The sequence below is a fragment of the Chlamydotis macqueenii genome, chromosome 5, assembly GCF_036417535.1.
Source record: "Chlamydotis macqueenii isolate bChlMac1 chromosome 5, bChlMac1.mat, whole genome shotgun sequence".
Lineage (NCBI taxonomy): Eukaryota > Metazoa > Chordata > Aves > Otidiformes > Otididae > Chlamydotis > Chlamydotis macqueenii.
This window is the reverse complement of record NC_141560.1, coordinates 10,253,103-10,271,604: the sequence shown is the minus strand read 5'-3', so window position 1 is coordinate 10,271,604 and position 18,502 is coordinate 10,253,103. Positions and strand designations below refer to the sequence as shown.

Below are 18,502 nucleotides of genomic sequence, written 5' to 3'. Positions count from 1 at the left end.
GCCTAATATCCCTTATGCAATGGGTATTAAATTAATGCACAATGGGAACCAGCAGACCACAACAGTATGGGATAAGCGTTGTTTTGACAGCGTTCAGTACATTCCTGCAGCGGGAATGGCGGGCAGCTGCCAACACCCTCTCAGGCAGGCTCAGCACTTCAACAGCACCTGATTGCGCTAGCAGGCAGACCCATACTCATACGAGACGAGGAGACAGAAAAGGACACAATGAGATGACACTAGATTTTTTTTACATCAACCTTTTAATGCACTCAGCAGTAGCAGTGGTAAAAGGCAGTCTCAAAGACTAGTTCTAGTCCCACTCCCTCCCTCTATCTCTCCAATCCGCTAGTCTGGAAACAACAGAGCAGGAGAAGCCCATAGCAGCAATTTTAGTTGTCATTTCTGCCTTTTGCCAGCTGATCTCAAGGAATAACTCAGGAACCTCTAAGATAATAGTGTGGACTTGTTTCTTACTGATTTCTCATTCCAGGATATTGGGGACTTTAGACCCATCCCTGAAGATAAATGTTGATTTTACAAAAAGAAAATTAACCAGTTGGCATTTAGAAAATGAACCTGCCCATGCTGCCTGTGGTCCCCCTCTACATTTGGTAACAAGCTGCCTTTCAGCTGCATGCTGACATGGGAGCATCTTCTCCTTGCCTGCTATGGTATTAGGGTTCACTGCTGGAAAATGGTACCAAAAGGGCTCAGGCAGCTTGGGATGGCTGGCCATAACCTTGACCATACAAGTTGCGGCATGGAGATGGGGAATGAGTACACAAACTAAGATGCTAACCCTGACTTTGAGAACTATTTTTTATCTTGCATTACAACAATTTAAATTCACCTTCAAAAAACAGGCACAGAAATATTGACTTTTCAAATAATTTATTTCTATATATCACCAAATCATAAAAAGCCAATGCACTGTCCAGCAAAAGCATCAATATATAAAACACGTTAGCTCATTATCAGTAACGTTAGAGTGTGTCACTTATACTGAACCCAGTCCAGCTCCTACTAAAGCCAAAGGAAACTTTGTGAATGACTCTATTAGCAGAAGGATTGGAATCAGAATTTTTATTTGCTAGGTGTTTACAAAGGGCTATATTAAAATGCTAGTAAAAAGCTTCCCTTTTGAGACTGTATCAAAACAATAATAAAACTCACTCCAGTTCTGTTTCTGTCAGATGCATGCAGTTAAAGCTCCAAATTAGCAGTCATTACACTGCAAAAGACCATACAAATCAAGAGAGATAATATTCCAAACAGACCAGGCTCTGCCCCCAGCTTGTGTGGACTGGCGTGGCTCACAAAGCCAAGTCACATGCACCGGCAAAGGATCTGCCCCTCTACTCCTTTCAACAGTTGAAGAAATTATGCAAGAGCGTTCAGTTTTGTCCCCAAATACCCATGATGCGGGGACCTCTTTAGCAGCATAACATAACGGTCAGTCTAGACTCATACAAAGCTTTTCCCATATGGCTATAAGAAGAGACAGTAGCTCACAAATGCGTAAGTCACAGGACATACATTTCAGAGAGGCTGAAATGCTTTCAGGCTCTGCACTGACTTATAAGCAAGAAAGATAAGCTTCAGGTCTTTGCAGGTGGTACCACACAAAAAAAAACCCAAACCTTTTAAAACTATGGGTGTTAATGAGCTCCTTTCGAAAAGGGCTGGTCTACAAAGATTTAGGAACAGTCTTTCCTTCCCCACACCAGCCACAAGCTGCACAGGGCAAAGGGCCGGCTGTAGGGCAGCTGGATCCGCCAACGTGGAAAGAAAAGGTTTCCAAAGCAGCCCCTCCAAAGCTGGTGTCAATGCCAACACTTTCACACTAGATATCCACACAGCTGACTTAGGTGGTTCTCTCCAGAAGCCGAGTTCAGGCAAACACGTACTTCCAGTTGATGCTCTTCAGTTCGTGAAGCCACACAAGCAGGCTGGCAGCCAAGGCCGAAAGCGGCATCAGTGCTGCCAGCACAGGCACTGCCACACTGGGTCCCTCACATCACAGCCTGAAAGCCAGAATCCCTCATAGCAAACGCACTAACAGTTCTCCTCACTGCCTATTTCTATTCTGATTTATGCCACCCTCCTGTCCTCCTCAGCAGCCTTTGTCCCCAGTAGGAAGAGATATGAGAAATAAGGCCTGATCAGCTTGATGGTGACAAAGCCCTCTGTGAAGTTTGCAGGAATGTTTTTGCAGATGAAAGGATCCAGGGGAAGGAGATGTTAGTGGAGCTGTTGATTTTTGTTGCTGTTCTTTTGTTTTATTCATAAACCTTCAAGAGCCTCTTAGGAGCGTACTTCAGATCACAATATATTGATTCCTCAATTGTGTAGCCTGGGCTGAAAAATAGCAATGGTTTTATTCAGAGAGTACCTGACCGGAATGGCTCTGATGCCATCAGTCTGCACTAGCTGTGGGCCACAATTCAGTGGTCCTTCCCCTGGAAGGGTCATGTTCAGCACAGAGCTTCTCAGCATCATTTAGCAAAAGGTCTGCTTGCAACTCCAGAAGACTGGTTTAATAAGGAGACTGTCAGTGCCTTTTGAAGTCAAACATTGAACACTGTTTTAATAATGACAGTTAAAACTGTTGCAGCAGCCTGGGATGTGGAACGGGTTAACTGACACAACCAAGATCCAGTGTGTTGCAGGAAGATGTGCTGTATTTCAGACACAAACTATTGGACTTCACAGTGTTAACAGGGAAAAGTAATTCTGTCTGCTGCAGGAGTGTGGGAGTGAAGAGCTCTGGACTGTGTTATGTGGGATACCATGACAGACAATTTTCAAACATCTCCCTGCCTTAAAATCTATGGTTTAATGTAGCACTCTTCTAACTCCACCAGGTTCCTCAAGGGGCTGCTGGTATCAGCCTTGGGAACCTCCTAGAGCAACATGTCACCCGAATCAGGCCTGGTTTATGTAAAGGGAAGGGTTTGACATCGTACCCTAGAGAACCCACGTGATAACAGGGAAAATCTGCCTAAGAAACTTTTTCTTATTTGTTTTGACAAAAGGTAAAGTTTTCCATAGGAGCTGCAATTTTTTGCACATTCATAAACACTCTTCAGAATCTGTATACAAACTGGAGTCAAACTTGCTCAGATCTGCAAGGGGAAAGTAAGGAGGAGATAAAGTGTAGTTTGGTCACAGGACTCATTTCTATGAGAAATTACCCAAGATGTCAACAGTAACAATGCATCCTCATTCCCACCTCCTGGTGAGTTGTTTCAACCCTCACTTTGCAACATAGTCAAGCAGAAAGAGGGAACAAAAACTACTCAAATTAGGTTTCCACGATATACAAATAATTCAAGCTATTTCAGTGAGCAGGTCTTGCTGCCAAGTACTTTATCTCCTTGATAAACACCAGAGCCACCAGGATAAAACGTTGTTATTTAGGAATTTCAAGCCAAATAGAAGAGCTCCCACAGGAGGATTTGAGGGGGATCCAGGATAACACCATGGTAGCAGCATTGGCTTGTGTCTCCCAAGGCAGAGGGGGAGATTAAACCTGCGCCTCGCAGTTACCTGCCAGTGAGGAGGGCTGGGGAAGGACCGTTACAGGCATTTTAACAAGTAGCTCATTACTTTCTGCCACCTCTGTGAAACACAATGTTTCAGGTAACATATAACCTTTCATGTCTAACAAATCACAGTTGCTGGCTTTTTGTTTTGGTGAGAAAATAAAAATTAAACAAAATAAGTTCATTATTTGACCAACAAAAAGGGCTTTTCACACAGCCCTTCTTGGGTGCCTATGCTCAGTTTTTAAGAACGAGGATCTGACAGGAAGCTACTTAGTGTTAAATCCTAAATCCTTTTGCTATCTATGAAAACAGGATTCAGGCACTCACATGGATTCAGTTCGTTTGACTATTGTGTGCAATAACAGTACAAGCAGTTATAGCAGCCATGAGAGGTAGAAAAGTTCAAGCACTCAGGTGAATACATTCATGTTAATCTGTTTGCCATAGCAGTTCAATTACACTCTTTGGCATGGACAAAAGAAACTAAAGAGGAAGCATCGCTATGTAAATACTCTTCCCAACACCAGAATGGAAAAACACTATCAATTAGATGCCTTCACTGAAATAAGCAGTACTTGCTGTATATTAAGTGAATTGCTGTCTAACCTCTCAGAAACAAATGTTAAGTTTTCTGAGAGAGTGCAGTTGGGTTTTTCCCTTCTACATGAGGAGTACATCAAAGTGCTGTCTTCTATGCAGTTGTTAGCTTCAAAAATTATTGAGTGGAATTTTATCACTTCAAAAAAAAATTAAAAACTTTAAGGTCTATATCTGTTAATACTAAAATACAGCTCAGGTTAGTTTTCCTCTTTCTTACGGAGGACAAAAATAGAAACACACACTTCAAGGCATTAGGATCGTGAACAGAAATAATTCTAAAACTATTTCAATGCTCATGCGGCTCTATAACCATTTTCTTACTGCATGCAGGTGTGGAAACTCGCCAGGCAAAACCCGCCTCTCTCCCCAGATTGCCTAAGCATAAGGGAAGGACATTTGCGGCCTCCAAAGCAAATATTCCAATGAGATAAAAATAGGCTATTTCAATCAGCAAAGGAAATGGTCTGAGGCACAAATTTAGGATCTGGATACAGACAGGATTCCCATCAAGGATGTTCACACCCAGGCCACTGATTTAAAAGAAAAGACAAAAGTTTTGTCAAAATCCAGATTGGTTTGTCACAAAATACTGTAAGTCTTTGCCAGTATGAATTACTGTCTGGATTTTCATTAAATTTATCATTTAAATAGCAAAAGTGATTTTACATGCAATGTGTTTAAGGTGGGGGGGCTTTGGAGAAGGGAGGTGATAAAAGCCACATTCACCCAAACACCAGGTTTGTATGTACTTTCTTGCATTGAACATTTCACAGCTGACATCCATTCTGAATTTACACATCTGATATAGCATTTTCTGAGATGCATCATGTAGATTGATGTGTGATTTGAGGTTGTGCAGAAAAATAGATTAGGGGAAAAGTACTCCTCACTCATGCAATACAACTGTAACGTGTGTGCTCCTCTTCCTTGCAGCTCTGCTTCCATCCTGAGTACTACATAGGTTAAATCAGCAGCGTTCTGTGTTGGTGAGGGAAGGCCTTGAGGGAAATGTGACTCTGTTCCTAACAGATCTAATACAGGCTAACATCAGATCATGACCCAGAGACAGGGCAGGAGTTAAAACATCTGCAAACCCACATTAGAAACCCATCTCAGCCCTTTGGACGTTGTGCACCGGCCAGTGCTTTCCTACTCCACTCACATCGCATCCACATCCACCTCTGGATATCACAACCTATGTATCATTGCACAGATCCTAACACTAAGTAAGAAGGCGGCAGTGTAGAAAGTTAAGGCAACCTAACAACTACTCCAGCCTAATCTGCCTGTTAAAAGAAGAGCCTAGAACCACATGACAGAAGAGCAGTGGAATTCTTTCTGGCATATATCTGTGTACATTGTATGTACACACATACACAGGTACACCACCTCCCTGACACTGAATGCTTTCACGACAAGGTCTGTATACTCAAGCATCCATCACTGGTTACTGTAACAACCAATTTTACAAGGGACTATAGAAACATTGCCATAGCACGCATGTCTCCTTCAGGTTTTTTAGGTAAATCATCATGCTCTTATTTTTGTGACTCCTACTGAAAGTTCACAGCTGAAAGATGCCTCATGATGCAGTGGGATAAGAAGCTATGAGCATTCGTGCCCTCACGAGGAAATTCTGTTCTAAAAATGGCTTCAGTGTTTCTCCATTATAAAGATAATAATAAACAGCATTGATCTAAAAGCTCAGATAACACTTGTTAGCTCAGATTTTTCTAACCCAATGTGGACTGCTGGCAGGGAATTGGCAGGGAAATTAACCACAGATGGTAGCCAGGACGTGGGGAATAGATTCGCTGTAACAGAATAATTGTGTGGCAACACCCCAGTGCCTCAGAAAGCAGCATCCAGTTGCTTCCGACCAAGTAAGGCTCTCTCTGCATTACTAGCAACTGCCAAAACAAAGACTGTGGTTTTAGCATCACAGAGAAAATGGTGACTAACGAACTGCATCCCACATTCTCCACCAGAATGGCTCACAGCTTTGCCATGGGCAGCAGCAGGAGGGGCTGCATCGGTAAAGACCACAATGCTTTTTCCCTTGCCACCATGCGACGACAAATAAATACAAGTATAAATACCACACAGGGTTCTAGTTCTTAAATATACCCATTGCAAGAGTGTTCCTAGAGGCCTACTTTTGGAGACAGTAAATTAAAGAAGGCATGGATATATCACAGAAATGCAACATTTGATTCAGAGAAACTCCTACTGCAGCCACACTCAGCGCTGATTGGCAATGGATGACTAAAAGCAGAGGTCAGAAATGTACGAAAGAGAGACGTGTGACAGAGAGAGCATAGCTATGCATGTATGTAGGTGTGTACAAATAATATCGCTATTCTAACACATTTTCAGCCTGGCATCACCGGGTTGGCCTGAGTGTCCAAACTTTAGGAGAAGAGGTTGCAGAAAGCTAAATGCAAACAAAAAAGCCCAAGTGGGTCCAATAATTGCTTATTGCATGATACCCTTCTTCTCCTCAAGCCAACCAGAGAGCTTCTTACTAAACACTCTGCCTTCTCACCTGCCCAGGGGCTTCCTTCAAAACTAGGTTTGCTTTAAGCATCACTGATGCTTGCAAGCTGGGTGCCAGCCCCACTGCACCTGGTCAAGTGAGGGAAGATGAGGAAAACAGAGTGGGATGCATGAGGGACTCAGGAAAAAGCCTCAAACTCTTTTCAATTTACATGCCAACTCCAACAGCCAAGATGCCTGCATTCACAGGAACAGAAATTCAACTGGGGTTAGAAGAATTCACCCAGGTAAATGAATTAGAGAGTGTAAGCTTTGATGCCAAAGTTAGCAGATGAGTCTATACACACATTTGTGTTGGGCCAGACTTCCCAAAGACTGAAATGAAGTATTTCATTCCTATGGACTTTTACTTTGGTGTGGGATCCTGGCTGCCCCAGGTGCTTTAAATCAGTAAAAATCACTTTTTACTGATTGAGGTGCAGAACAATGAAGATAGTGTCAGGAAGATAGTGTCAGGAAGATAGTGTCAGGGTGACAAATGCTAGTGAAAATGCTAACCACAAAAGTCAACAAGAGTAGAAACCCCAGGACCAGTGTTTGCTCCTTCTCATGGAAGTGGAAAGGAGGAAAAGACCTCAAGATAGGAGAAAAGAGAGGCAGAAAAGAGCATCAGTTCTGGACAGCCTCACTGATGAGCAGCATCTTCATCTTCTTCTTCTTCAGAACGAGAGACAAGGCTTGAACCCTGGTATCTCAGAGCAAGCATGAGGAGGAGACACTTGCTGTCCTTTGCCTCCTGGTTCTTCAACCCCCTGGCAAGACCAGGAATGGTGGTCCCAACCCACATGTTACTTCAGCCTAAGCCTGACTTGGCACATACGTAAAATATATCATACAAAGCAGCAACACAGTTCCACATAAAGAGTGGAACCACCACCATTACATCCACTGATGTAATTTGTGGGAAGAGACACCACTGCTGAATCTTAAATTCAAAGTGTGACTGGAAGGAGAAGTAGTGTCTTTTACAGTGAGAGAAACAACTGGGGAAATACAGGAAACAGGCTGACTTTCAGGACCCAAGCTCTTCTTCAGGGTATGAAGGGGAAGGTCATGCCCTGGCAAAGGGCTTAGGTATCTGCAAGAGTGTATGTCTGATTAGACCAAATGGATTTTTAAAAGTACCCCAACAGTCGTGGTATCTGAATTTTAAATTTGTATTAACTAACTTGATCTCCGATTCCCGCTTCAGGAATTTCTCCTCTGATGTCAGTTCACAACAACAACAAAAAAAAAGCCACTGCTGTAAAACTTCCAAAGGAATTGCATTCCCTTGTGAGTAGAAATCATGCCAAAAAAATTATCTTCTACAGACAGCTGTGGCCAACTGGGGCTACAAGTGATGTTCACAGGGCTGGCTCACTGCTTAGAGCCTGTGCAGGGTTTTTAGCCCTAAACCTATGAGAACAATTTGGCTGTTAAATGTAATGTCAGATTTTATGCTCTAAAGTTCTTACTAATTCAGGGATTCCTCATGACTTCAAATTCTGTTTCAAGCAAATGCTTAAGCTGGTACTTAACTCTAAGCATTAGATGGTCCCCAGAAGACAACAGTAAATCTGTATGGCTATGCTAGGCTAGCCCCAGGCTTGAGCTCTGGCGGGGTAGAAGCTTGCTGTCTTCTCTCCCCTCCTTCCTGTTTACCAGGCAATACAGTTGTGCATGGTTTGCACTCGTGTTGCAATAAATTCTGTCCCAACTCAAACACAGCTGCCACTGGCAGTGTCAGTGTACTCCCCAAAAAAAATCTCCTTCAGCCTAAACTTAACTGCTTGCTTAAGTTTTCTGCTGAATTGAGGTCTTCTGTGTAATATGTACTTGTGAATATCTGCCTAATTCCAGCACAACTCTACTTCTCTGCCACGCAAATCTCACATTCATCTTAGTGAATCTTCTTAATTATCAGATCTACTTCTCATCTGATTCATCCACCTGATTTGTTGAAGCACTGTCCGAGCAAAACTGAAAGCAACAACGAAGTCACTAGTGAGCTTTGAGAAAATAACAGTTCTTCTCCCTTTTCACAGCAAAATTCATCAGCCCTGGAACTCCTGCCCACAAATGGGGAGAATGGACCCATTCAACACTGAACTACCTATAAAATAACTCAGCTGTTTCAGCTCCTTGTCATGTTTATAGATATATAGAGACACCTACAATGCAAATGTTTACAGTAATTTTGCATACCCTATATGAAATAAATATCACAAGCAAATTCTAATACTCAAAACTGAATAGTATACAATGTTAGGGACCAAATTACATTTATAAATGCACAAGCATAAATACTGCCTATTCAGCCTAATTTCTTAGTACCAAGCTTCAGTAATTGCTAGCTACACTATATTTCAGGAGTTGTAATACGTTAGTCATGCCAAAATCTAAGAAGAAAAAAAACCACAAAAATTCTCTGCCATCCTTCCATATGATACACAGTTTTCGACAGATTCTGCAATAATATAGTGATTTCACAAAATTAAGCAACACTGTCCAATATTAAACATCAAGCCTGGAACACAGGTCTTTATGTTCTAAATGAACTCAAAATCAGAGCAGGAGCAACAGGTTTGTCAGCACTGCATCCATACATAGCAAAAGCAGAGACAGTGAGAGCCTGCACCCGGACCAGAGCTGCACTTATGCAGAATAAAGTGAGAATAGAGGCAGATTTACTGGCAAAAGGGAGGAGAGGGAGAGAAGAGGAACTTGACACAGCCTCGGTTACAAAGGTTGTTGCAGAATACTTTGAAGAACTAGCCTGGACTCTGTAGCCTGGTCCTGTCAGCTCAGTTCTCAGAAATGGCCCCTGCCTTAAAAGCCGCAAGAGCACGTTACAGATTGTGCCTGCACAGGGCAGAAAGTTTGCTGTGCCAATAGCACACAGGGCCATTCGTTCTCTGCATCCTAATGTAAGTATTTCTGCAAAAAATTTCTCATGGAGGAGGTGGGTGATTCACAAGTACATCTCTTTTCAGGAAAGAAAAGATCTCACACACTCCATACACAGACTCAACTTCAGCTCACGCTACGAATAATAAAATCTGATCCTGCCCTGGAAATTTGCTTACACTTTAGATCATGCCACTTTTCTCATCTTGCAAAGAGGTTCGTGAAGAGGATCTTCCTAGCAACAGCTCCTTCTCATGGATCAGACTATCTAGGAGGTCCTCCTGTCTGTAGTTGTGATAAACCTTCAGGAAAGCCAGAATAGTAATTCCCAGCCAAGTCAGCCAAGCAGCCCAGAGACCAAACTAGAGAAGAAAAGAAATAATAATGAGGTCAGTACTGTATTGTAATAACAAAGTCAACTGTCCAGGTGAATATCAAAATCTCAGCCAGACCAAAACCCATGGAGGCACACCAAGTGACACCAATAAGGTCCTGGCCCCACAGTTTCTCAACTCTCTCAAGCTATTTTTATTAAAAGGAAGAACTCTTTATGGGCTGCAAAAACTGAAGCAAAAATGTACTAGGTATAGTAACAAAAAAAGAAATCTGTATAATCCTGGTGCATCCATTGAAGTTCCCATATCTGACATTCTGACTGGCCCAAAATTCTTTGAATTATTCCACTTTTGTTACTTTAGAGCTGCAATATGTTTTAAGACATTTTTCCAAAACTTTCTTCCCAAGTCCTTCAGGTGTCCCACTACCCCGGAGAAGTATAAATTTTAAGGTATTTCTATTCAAAATATTGTTGAGAAAATCTTACCAATTGCACTGGGGTAACTGGTTCACATTAGCATGAACTCAGAGATCAAGAGAAACCCACTCTAAACCATCCAAGTTCTTGGTGGCTCCTTTATAACTGTCTGGCATGAGATACCCATGCTTAATGGCTCAGATCTGCCATAGTTTCCATCACTGACTTGTCAGTCTCTCTTGCTTAACTTTGTTGAAATCATCACACTTTGATTGGTACAGGAACTTGAATGTCGACCTCTCTGCCTCAGAGGAGGCTCATTTGTAGTAAGGCTTTCTGGCAGAAATTCCATTTTAATTCTATGAAGCCTTTAGCAAATAAACATTAATTGAATCCCTGTATTTCAGTTTTGACATACTGCATTTTTAATTTTTTTAAAAAAGTAACAATTTAAACACTTCCAGACAGTAACACAGCTGTTTACTCTAATAGCCAATTTAGATCAGCAAGGGCCACTATTTTTCAAAGGGAGTTTATGTTTCTGTATATCTTACACACTTTGGAAATTATCTTAAGTATTTCTGCCCATACTTACAATTATCTCAGTTCACCAGTAAAGAATATTTTTGAGTTATTCTACCAACTTCGTAAAAAAGATATATTAATTTGGCTTTATGTGACCATATCTAAAGAACTGGAAGATCACAAATTGGACCTGGCCATTTAGTTTTCATAAACTCAAAGCTATAGACTGATAATAGGTTTACTTTGCTAAAACCTGCGCCATGAGCTGGCAGATTAGGAGCAAACGGCAAAATCTGCTACAAAATACAGCCTGGTCTTGGGCTAGCATCATATAAAGGGGTCTCTTTTATGGCATACTTCTGTCCTACGTGCAGATATGTCTGAGCTGGGTGTCTAGATGCCAGTGCTGACAACAAAGGCACAAAACTAGTTTGGGTCCAAGAGGCACAGCTACCAGATGTTATTCTGAATGGCAATGAAGAGTGCTGCAACTTTTGCAGAGCTCATCCTTTGGAGAAACAATAAATTTTCCATCATGATCAGTGGCAGAGTCAGGTTTTGACATGTCCGCATTCAAAACTATCTATTTCGAATTTAAAATGAAAATGTGCCCATCACTATCATCCTGATTCAGCACTTGCTGAAGTCAGTGGAAACATTCTTATTGATTGCAGAAGAATGGTAGTTCAGCTCCAGCAATCCCAGATCAATGGGCAAATGGCAAACAAGCTGGAGTAGAACCATGACCTAGACTGACCTACCTGTGCAATAGCAAACTGGTCGTAGAAAGCAGAGTTTTCTAAGTTCAGTTCAAGATCTATATCCTGTAATTCTTCGCAGCTGCCCAAGGAAGGCGTTAGGAGGGGAAAGAAGAATATTATTTTAGAGATTCCAAACAGGCAGAGAAGACATAACATGAAGCAACATCTTACATGTGTTTCAAACAATCACAGCATGTTCTATCAAAAAATATTCAAGTTATTGAAGTAACCATATTGCTTGCCAATCTTCTCTAAAACTAGGCTGAAAGAGACATATAATTACTTTCTTTTAAAAAAAAACCCTATAATTATGTAAGTGATAACACCAATCTTTCGTAAGTGGAACAGTAATAGTTATTATGACAACAATATATTTAAAACCCTCTTCTCCCACTAACCCAAGCCTCCCACACATACACATCGGGCATCACCCCAGCTTGGTTGCTTCACCCCTCAATGAAAAAAAGTGTATGAGCCTCTGTTACCTTTTGACTTCATCAGGAAAAGCCTCAGAAGAAGGGATTGTGTGGGTGTTTTTGTTTCGGATGCTCCAGCAAGGAGACGGTACTCTGATGGTAAGATAGAGGCTGCCTACAGATTTTACAAATAACTTGGACTTTTACTCGTGTGAAAAAAATCCCAGGATTTTGAGGTTGTCTTTCTACCTCTTGGTTGATTTCTGCAGCCTCTTCGCTCTCCTTTTCAGTGCTGTCGGTCATCTTGGGTTCTTATCCGAATATTCGATTAGACAGTTTTTGTAATTGAATTTTTAACCGAATATTCGAATAATTCGATTAATCGTTGCAGCCCTAAACAGAACATTTACTATGGCATTTTACAACATATGACAATGTGCAACATAAATGTATGCTTTAAATAGTACATTTATTTAATATCATATGACATAAAATGTCACATTTCCCTCTCTCTTCATTGTTATTTTTTGATAGGAAAAATCTACCTCAACTTATCATGTTTCCTATGAAGAGTATAAGCATCGTGGGATACAGCAGACCATCTTAGGAGCTGTACATGTTGTGCACTGTAAAAAAGTATCCACCATCCGTACTTTGCACTTACAAAGTACCTTCCATTCTGCTCCGCCATGAGGCCAGCATCATTATACCCGTTTTTGGATGATGGTGCGTTGTGGGACAGGCAGGATGAGTGACTTGCCCGCTGCCACATAGGGGGTCAGTCAGGAGCCCTGACTCCCAGTCCCCTGCTCTGCTCACAAGACCACACTCTCTTCATTCTTAGAACATTTCCAAATCTAGCTCTCCTTTGGAAATAATTTTTTTAAACTAATTTATTTCTTTTACTTATGATCATGACTCTTAAAGAGACCATGAAACATGATGGAAACCATACTTTTCTTTGTGAGGAACTAAATGCCAAAAAAGTTGTATTTGCTGGTTTTGTTCCAGATGAAAAAAATCTGGATTTCCACATTACAAATGCCTTTTCTCCTTTGCTCACCTTGCATGTAATAACTACAATTTGTAACACCACTGTTCATTTGTGCATATACAAAAAAAAAAAAGGAAGAAAATATATTCTTCAATACCAACCTATTTGGCATGCTTCCTTTTTCGGTAATTGCATCACACCACATGTTAAATCCTACACTCACTATAGTGCTAGCAATAAATGTGATAAACACCACAAAGGCGCTGATCAGCAGATTCAGGAAAGCATAAAAGAAAGAGCTGCAATAAAAGAGAAGAAAAATGTAACTCATAAACAGCTGAAACACAACATCAGCAGTCTCTCTAAGCAGCATACACTGGGCACAAAGATATCAGTTTCCATTTGAAACATATCTGCTTTAATTAAGAACACCTAATACATTGAAAAGCTATGGATTATGACTTTGAGTCACATTATCTTCATTTGTAAGTGCTTTGGATGTTGATTTTTTTTTTTTTCACCATAAGAGGATGGTCTTTAAATCATAAAAACTAAGTGGCGATTGTTCATACACAGCATGGCTTTCATTAGCTGTGATGATGAAAATCACCATTGTTAAAATAAATGTCATTAGCTCAAATTATATAGTAACTGGAGCTAAAATTATTTCATGACTAAAGTGATAATTGGTACCAAAATTGCCTAGGAGAGGGAAACTAAAAATAAAACAACAAAGTACTGATAGCTATAATCATTTTAAGCAATGTAACACAAGGTATTGCCATCATAGGACACGAATCCCAGTTTTATGGGCAATTTACAGAGTAGGCCAGCTTCTCTTGGGACTTCTCTGGCTTTGGTGTCAGTATGTTATTTCTGCCAGCTGAATGTCAGTTTACCTCAGCCCCATTAAGACTGCCCAACCAGAGCCAGCCCTCGGCACATGCTGTGTTTGCAGTGGTAGCAGGTGGCAGGTAGCAGGCTTACAGTGGTCCCATAAGTTCAAGGAATTGTCCACTCATTTTCCAGCCTTGCTGCTTAACTCCCTTCCTTAATTCTAGCTAGTGAAAATTTTCTAATCCTTTTCTTATTTATCTAACCAAGCCCTTCTCCTCATGGAACTGCTCTAGGTGGCACTTAGAAACCCTCAGTATCTAAAAACTGGACATCTACTCTAGGTTGGAGAAAGACTGGTAGCTCCAGGAGGATGAATATGACAAACTTCCCACCAGTGCCACTCTCATTATGCTGAGGATAGAAAAAGTCTATTCACCTCAGAGAACAAAAACCAGTCATTTATTTTCCCTGGTGGCTCATTAAATGAAAAGCTGAGAGGCTTTTTGAGTCAGTGTTTGAATCCTGGGAAGGTTCTGGGCTGAACAATCCTAATTTGTACAGGTTATATACATATGTGACATAGAGACATATGTGACCTCAGAAGGACTTTGTTAAAATGAGATGGGGAAACAATTACCAGTGGGGTTAGGAAATTTTTTCCTGAGTTAATGTGACTTTAGAGGGTTCTGTCTAGGTTCTCTCCAAAGTGACAGTCATCCCATCCCAACACTGAAAGAAAAGAAGTGAAATAAACCATCTTCCAGAAGTGCTCTTACAGACTGTAGTGGGAGGAGGATGCCAGGACACCTCACTTCTTGATGAACATTGAGATGAATCCTGTTCTTGTCCTTTGGCTTCACTGGACTCAGTGGACTACATCAGCTCACCTCTGCCGAGTGCCGGGGTCACCCATATAGCAGAGGGAGCCGGTACAAGCATACCATAGTTTTGCATGTTCACTGCCCCTGCCCTGATTTGACACCTAGCCTGGATTTCACCCCAAGTGCTGCTAAAGCCATGTCCACTGCATGCACCTCAGCATGGTATGCTGGCCCAAGAGGCAGAAAAGAATTGAGCTGTCCACTGAATAAAAACAGAGTTGGCACCAGGATTAGTTAACGGCTCTAGAAAAGAAACAGCTACCAGGATTATTCAGTGGATCATTACCAGCCCGGGACTCTAGTCCTAACTCTACTTCCTACCCTGCAGCATAAGAGGTGCCAAGGTCCAGAATTCGACCTTCCACCAACAAAGCAGGGCTCAGCATTGCATTTGATTTGTGGTAGGCAATCACTAACCATCATCGTGTGCTGGAGATTCCCAAGACCAGGGCATCCAGGTTAAGAACAGTGTTAATTTGGATCTCTACCTCACCTATTTTTCTCTTTCAAACAGAATTTCAAGCTACACATTCCAGATTGAGCGAACACCCTGCAGTGATAAATGGTTACACTCAAAGTAGAAGTAGCTTTGCAGTCCTACTAGTGAAGCTGAGCTGAATAGTCCCACTCCCAGAGCATGGCTGGCAGCCAACACGTGCTTTTCCTTCTCCTATGGGCAACCCAAGCTCAGCCTATCCCAGAGGCAAGAGATGCTGAGACCCTTTTAAGAAGAATTTTTAGCTGTCTTAACTATCTGAGAGCAATCATTCAAAGCCATTGCACATGAAGACTGGTCACCTTGCCAGGATGCATAGGGTCCTACCCCTGACTCCCTCGGACCCTCTTACTCCAGAGCTGGCCTGGCAGCAGTGATCCTAGAGGGACAATTCTCAAGGGCTTGCCCAACAGTTTTGAACTAAATAGCCACGTTTGGAAGCAGGCCAAACATCTGACCCAAATTTCATTATTACAAGGGTTTTACTGCTGGTTTCTTCCAAAAGTTAACTAGTTCTGAACTGCAAAACTTAAAAAAGCATCTGGATTCAACTCATCCTCTATAGGTGGTATCTGATTACCTGAGAAAACCATATTCAAATGTATTAAGTCCATGATTATATTTAGATGTTCTAAGGTAAGCTTTAATATAGAAATTAGTTTTTGGTTTATACTCGCTAGTACGTTTTAGTATTAGGCAGCTTGACAGTGGTCAGAAATAGCCAGAGAGACAACATTGCTATCCAGTCCCCAATATTAACAACATCAGGGTGTTGTACAAGCCCAAATGTGGGTAACAGCCACTGACCCAAGAAATCTCCAGTTCCAAGAGACCTGGAAATGAGTGATTTACCCTTGGCACGGTTCCTAAACCATGGGAATGGCTTTCCTAGTCTAGCCAGCCACCAGTGCACGCTCATGCCTTCCCACCTCTGCGCAGCTGGATGCTTGGAGGGCCCTGGCCCCGTAGCACCTGCAGGCTGGGTTACCTGTGCCAGGGGCTCTACCCAAGGTGGCAGGAGAGGCCACCAGAGAGGCAAGCACAGAGCACAGTGTTCCCAAGGTGCTGCCTGGACCACCAAGCCTCTCAACGTTCCTGCTGGGCACCAATGCCCCTTGGTCTGTCTGTGCACAGTCACCAGCTGCCAGTGCAGCCCTGCAGCTGCTGCAAGGAGCAGTCAGTGTTGCTCTCGTGTCATAACCAAGCAATAGTTTTTCTCCACCATAGTTGCCATGTCCACCACAAAAGCAGGATAAAAACAGAGGGGGACCACCAACAGCTGTCTTCTGCCGCCTCCCACGCACAACCACGTTGTTTCAAGGTTTTTTACATACCCAGTGTATGTCTGGGGAAGGCCTCCTTTTGCAGGGACATGTTGTGGAACTATAGTCAGGAGGCACCTGTGAGTCCCAGCCCCCAGCATCGCCCAAGGGCACCCAGCACCCTCCATGCCCACCACAGCAGAGCTGGCCAGATGCTGTTCCCCAGCTGCCAAAGGGCAGCAGGCACATAGCAGTGAATCTGGCCCCTCACCCCAAATTCCTGCAGGTGAGCATCCTCTGGAGAGGGCCCTAGACACAGGTGAGGGTGTAGGTGGTGTGTGTGCAGGCAGGTGCAGGCAATGCATCGCCTCACCCCAAACCCCTCCAGGGAGCAGGATGATCCAGACGATGCCAAGCCCAGCACTTCACCCCTGGGGCTGCTCCCACTTGCCCTAGCCTGCAGGAGGGATGGGCACCCCCCTGCCCTCCCCAGGGGTACTTACTCCTCGTGCCCTTTGCAGAGGAAGAAGAGGGTTCTCCAGGCCTGCACTGTGGCCAGCAGCAGGGAGAGGAGCCCGGTGAAGATGCTGAAGCGGCAGGCGGCCTCGGGCCCCCACTCCTGCACGGTGAAGCGTTGCCTCTCCACCGTCAGGTTGGCGTTGAGCCACATGCCCTCGGTGAAGAGCAGGCACCGGCCGTGGAAGTCGTTGCCATTCTCGGAGAGCGGCACCACCACGATGAAGCTGAAGAGGAAGGCCAGGAAGTAGCAGATGCACTGAGCGAAGAGGAAATTGCTGAGCGCCATGTCCGCGGCTCCGCGCAGGCAGAGGGGGGAAGGAGGGAGGGAGGGAGGGATGTGGGAGGGAAGGATGCAGGACGGAAGGATGCAGGAGGGAAGGATGCAGGAGGGAAGGATGCAGGAGGGAGGGATGCAGGAAGGAGGGATGTGGGGTGAGAGGGAGGGAATGGAGGGATGAAGGGAGGAAGCCTGCAGCAGTCGGGGGTGGGGAGGGAGAATGCGCAGTGCAATGCAATGCAATGCCTCCTCCGGGCACGGCTGCTGCCTCTCCCGCGGCCGGAGCTGGCCCCGCCGGTGGCTTCAGGGCTTGGAGGGGGAGTGAAGAGGAAGAGCTGCTGCAAGGGATCCCTCTTTTTCGGGAAAATCTGGCCGCTAATAGACCCTGGCGCCCAGGGGGTTAAATCGGTCCCTGCCTCCCCAGCAGGGCCAGGTACCACCGGGCTCTCAGTGGGGTATCCCCCTAATGACATAGGACACTGATGTCACCCGTGTTGGTGGCTGTGACACGCCCCCCTCAGCGGCAAGGGAAAAAAAAAAAAACCACAAAAAAAAAAAAACCCAAACAACAACAACAACAAAAACCCCAGCTTAATCCTGGCTGCAGGATAACAGCAACTTTGGCCCCAGTTTCTAAAAATCTGACCACCAACCGCAGATGATGGCAATAAGAGACAGAGTGCACAGCCACCCCAGGAACTGGGTTTGTTCCTAGCCCAGCTGGTCATCCCTCATCAAGATATTGCAAGTGCAAGTTTTGTTGAGCCTTGGTTTCAGTTGGGGGCTGCCCAGGATTGGGATCACCAGCATTGTCCCCTGGCTGGCTGACAGAGTAGGAGTGAAAGAAAACAGCCCTGAGCTCCAGTTGGTCATTGAGCTGAGAACAGACCCGCACAGCAACGGTACGTGCATGGCAATGACAGTCACCGCTCCCTTGAGCCAGTCTCCTGCCCCACACCGCTCTTAAAAAGACATCAGAGCATCCCCTGAGCTCTAGGGCCCAAAACTCCATGACCAGGATGCAAGAAAGCAAAAGGTATCAGAGAGAGGGGTGTGACTTGTGCTCATCCACTTGTGAAATCTCAGTTCCTACCCCTCTAGCACAAAAATCCAGAATAAACTGACCCCAAATTAGACTTTTCCCTGCGTCACAATTCATTTTTCCTTCTAAACATGAATCCTCT

The 18,502-nt window shown here is 43.6% G+C and overlaps 1 protein-coding gene across 1 annotated transcript; it reads right to left on the bottom strand.

Moving 5' to 3' along the window:
- Nucleotides 1-877: 877 nt before the first annotated feature.
- On the bottom strand, nucleotides 878-17,327 carry TMEM179 (transmembrane protein 179). The gene is made up of 5 exons (XM_010122708.2): nucleotides 17,026-17,327; nucleotides 13,208-13,345; nucleotides 11,637-11,715; nucleotides 9,776-9,958; nucleotides 878-2,361 (listed from the first exon to the last, which is right to left on the bottom strand). Exons 1-4 carry the CDS (start codon nucleotides 17,325-17,327, stop codon nucleotides 9,779-9,781), a joined length of 699 nt encoding a protein of 232 aa, XP_010121010.1. The 3' UTR covers nucleotides 878-2,361; nucleotides 9,776-9,778.
- Between the last annotated feature and the right edge of the window lie 1,175 nt (nucleotides 17,328-18,502).

Bases quoted from the DNA above. Each gene is read 5' to 3' on its own strand.
- TMEM179 (XM_010122708.2), bottom strand. From the start codon at position 17,327: ATGGCGCTCAGCAATTTCCTCTTCGCTCAGTGCATCTGCTACTTCCTG. The intron at 13,346-17,025 runs GTAAGTACCCCT...CTTTTATTGCAG, and splicing joins CTCTGCAAAGGGCACGAGGA to CTCTTTCTTTTATGCTTTCC. The intron at 11,716-13,207 runs GTTGGTATTGAA...TTCCTTGGGCAG, and splicing joins AAAGGAAGCATGCCAAATAG to CTGCGAAGAATTACAGGATA.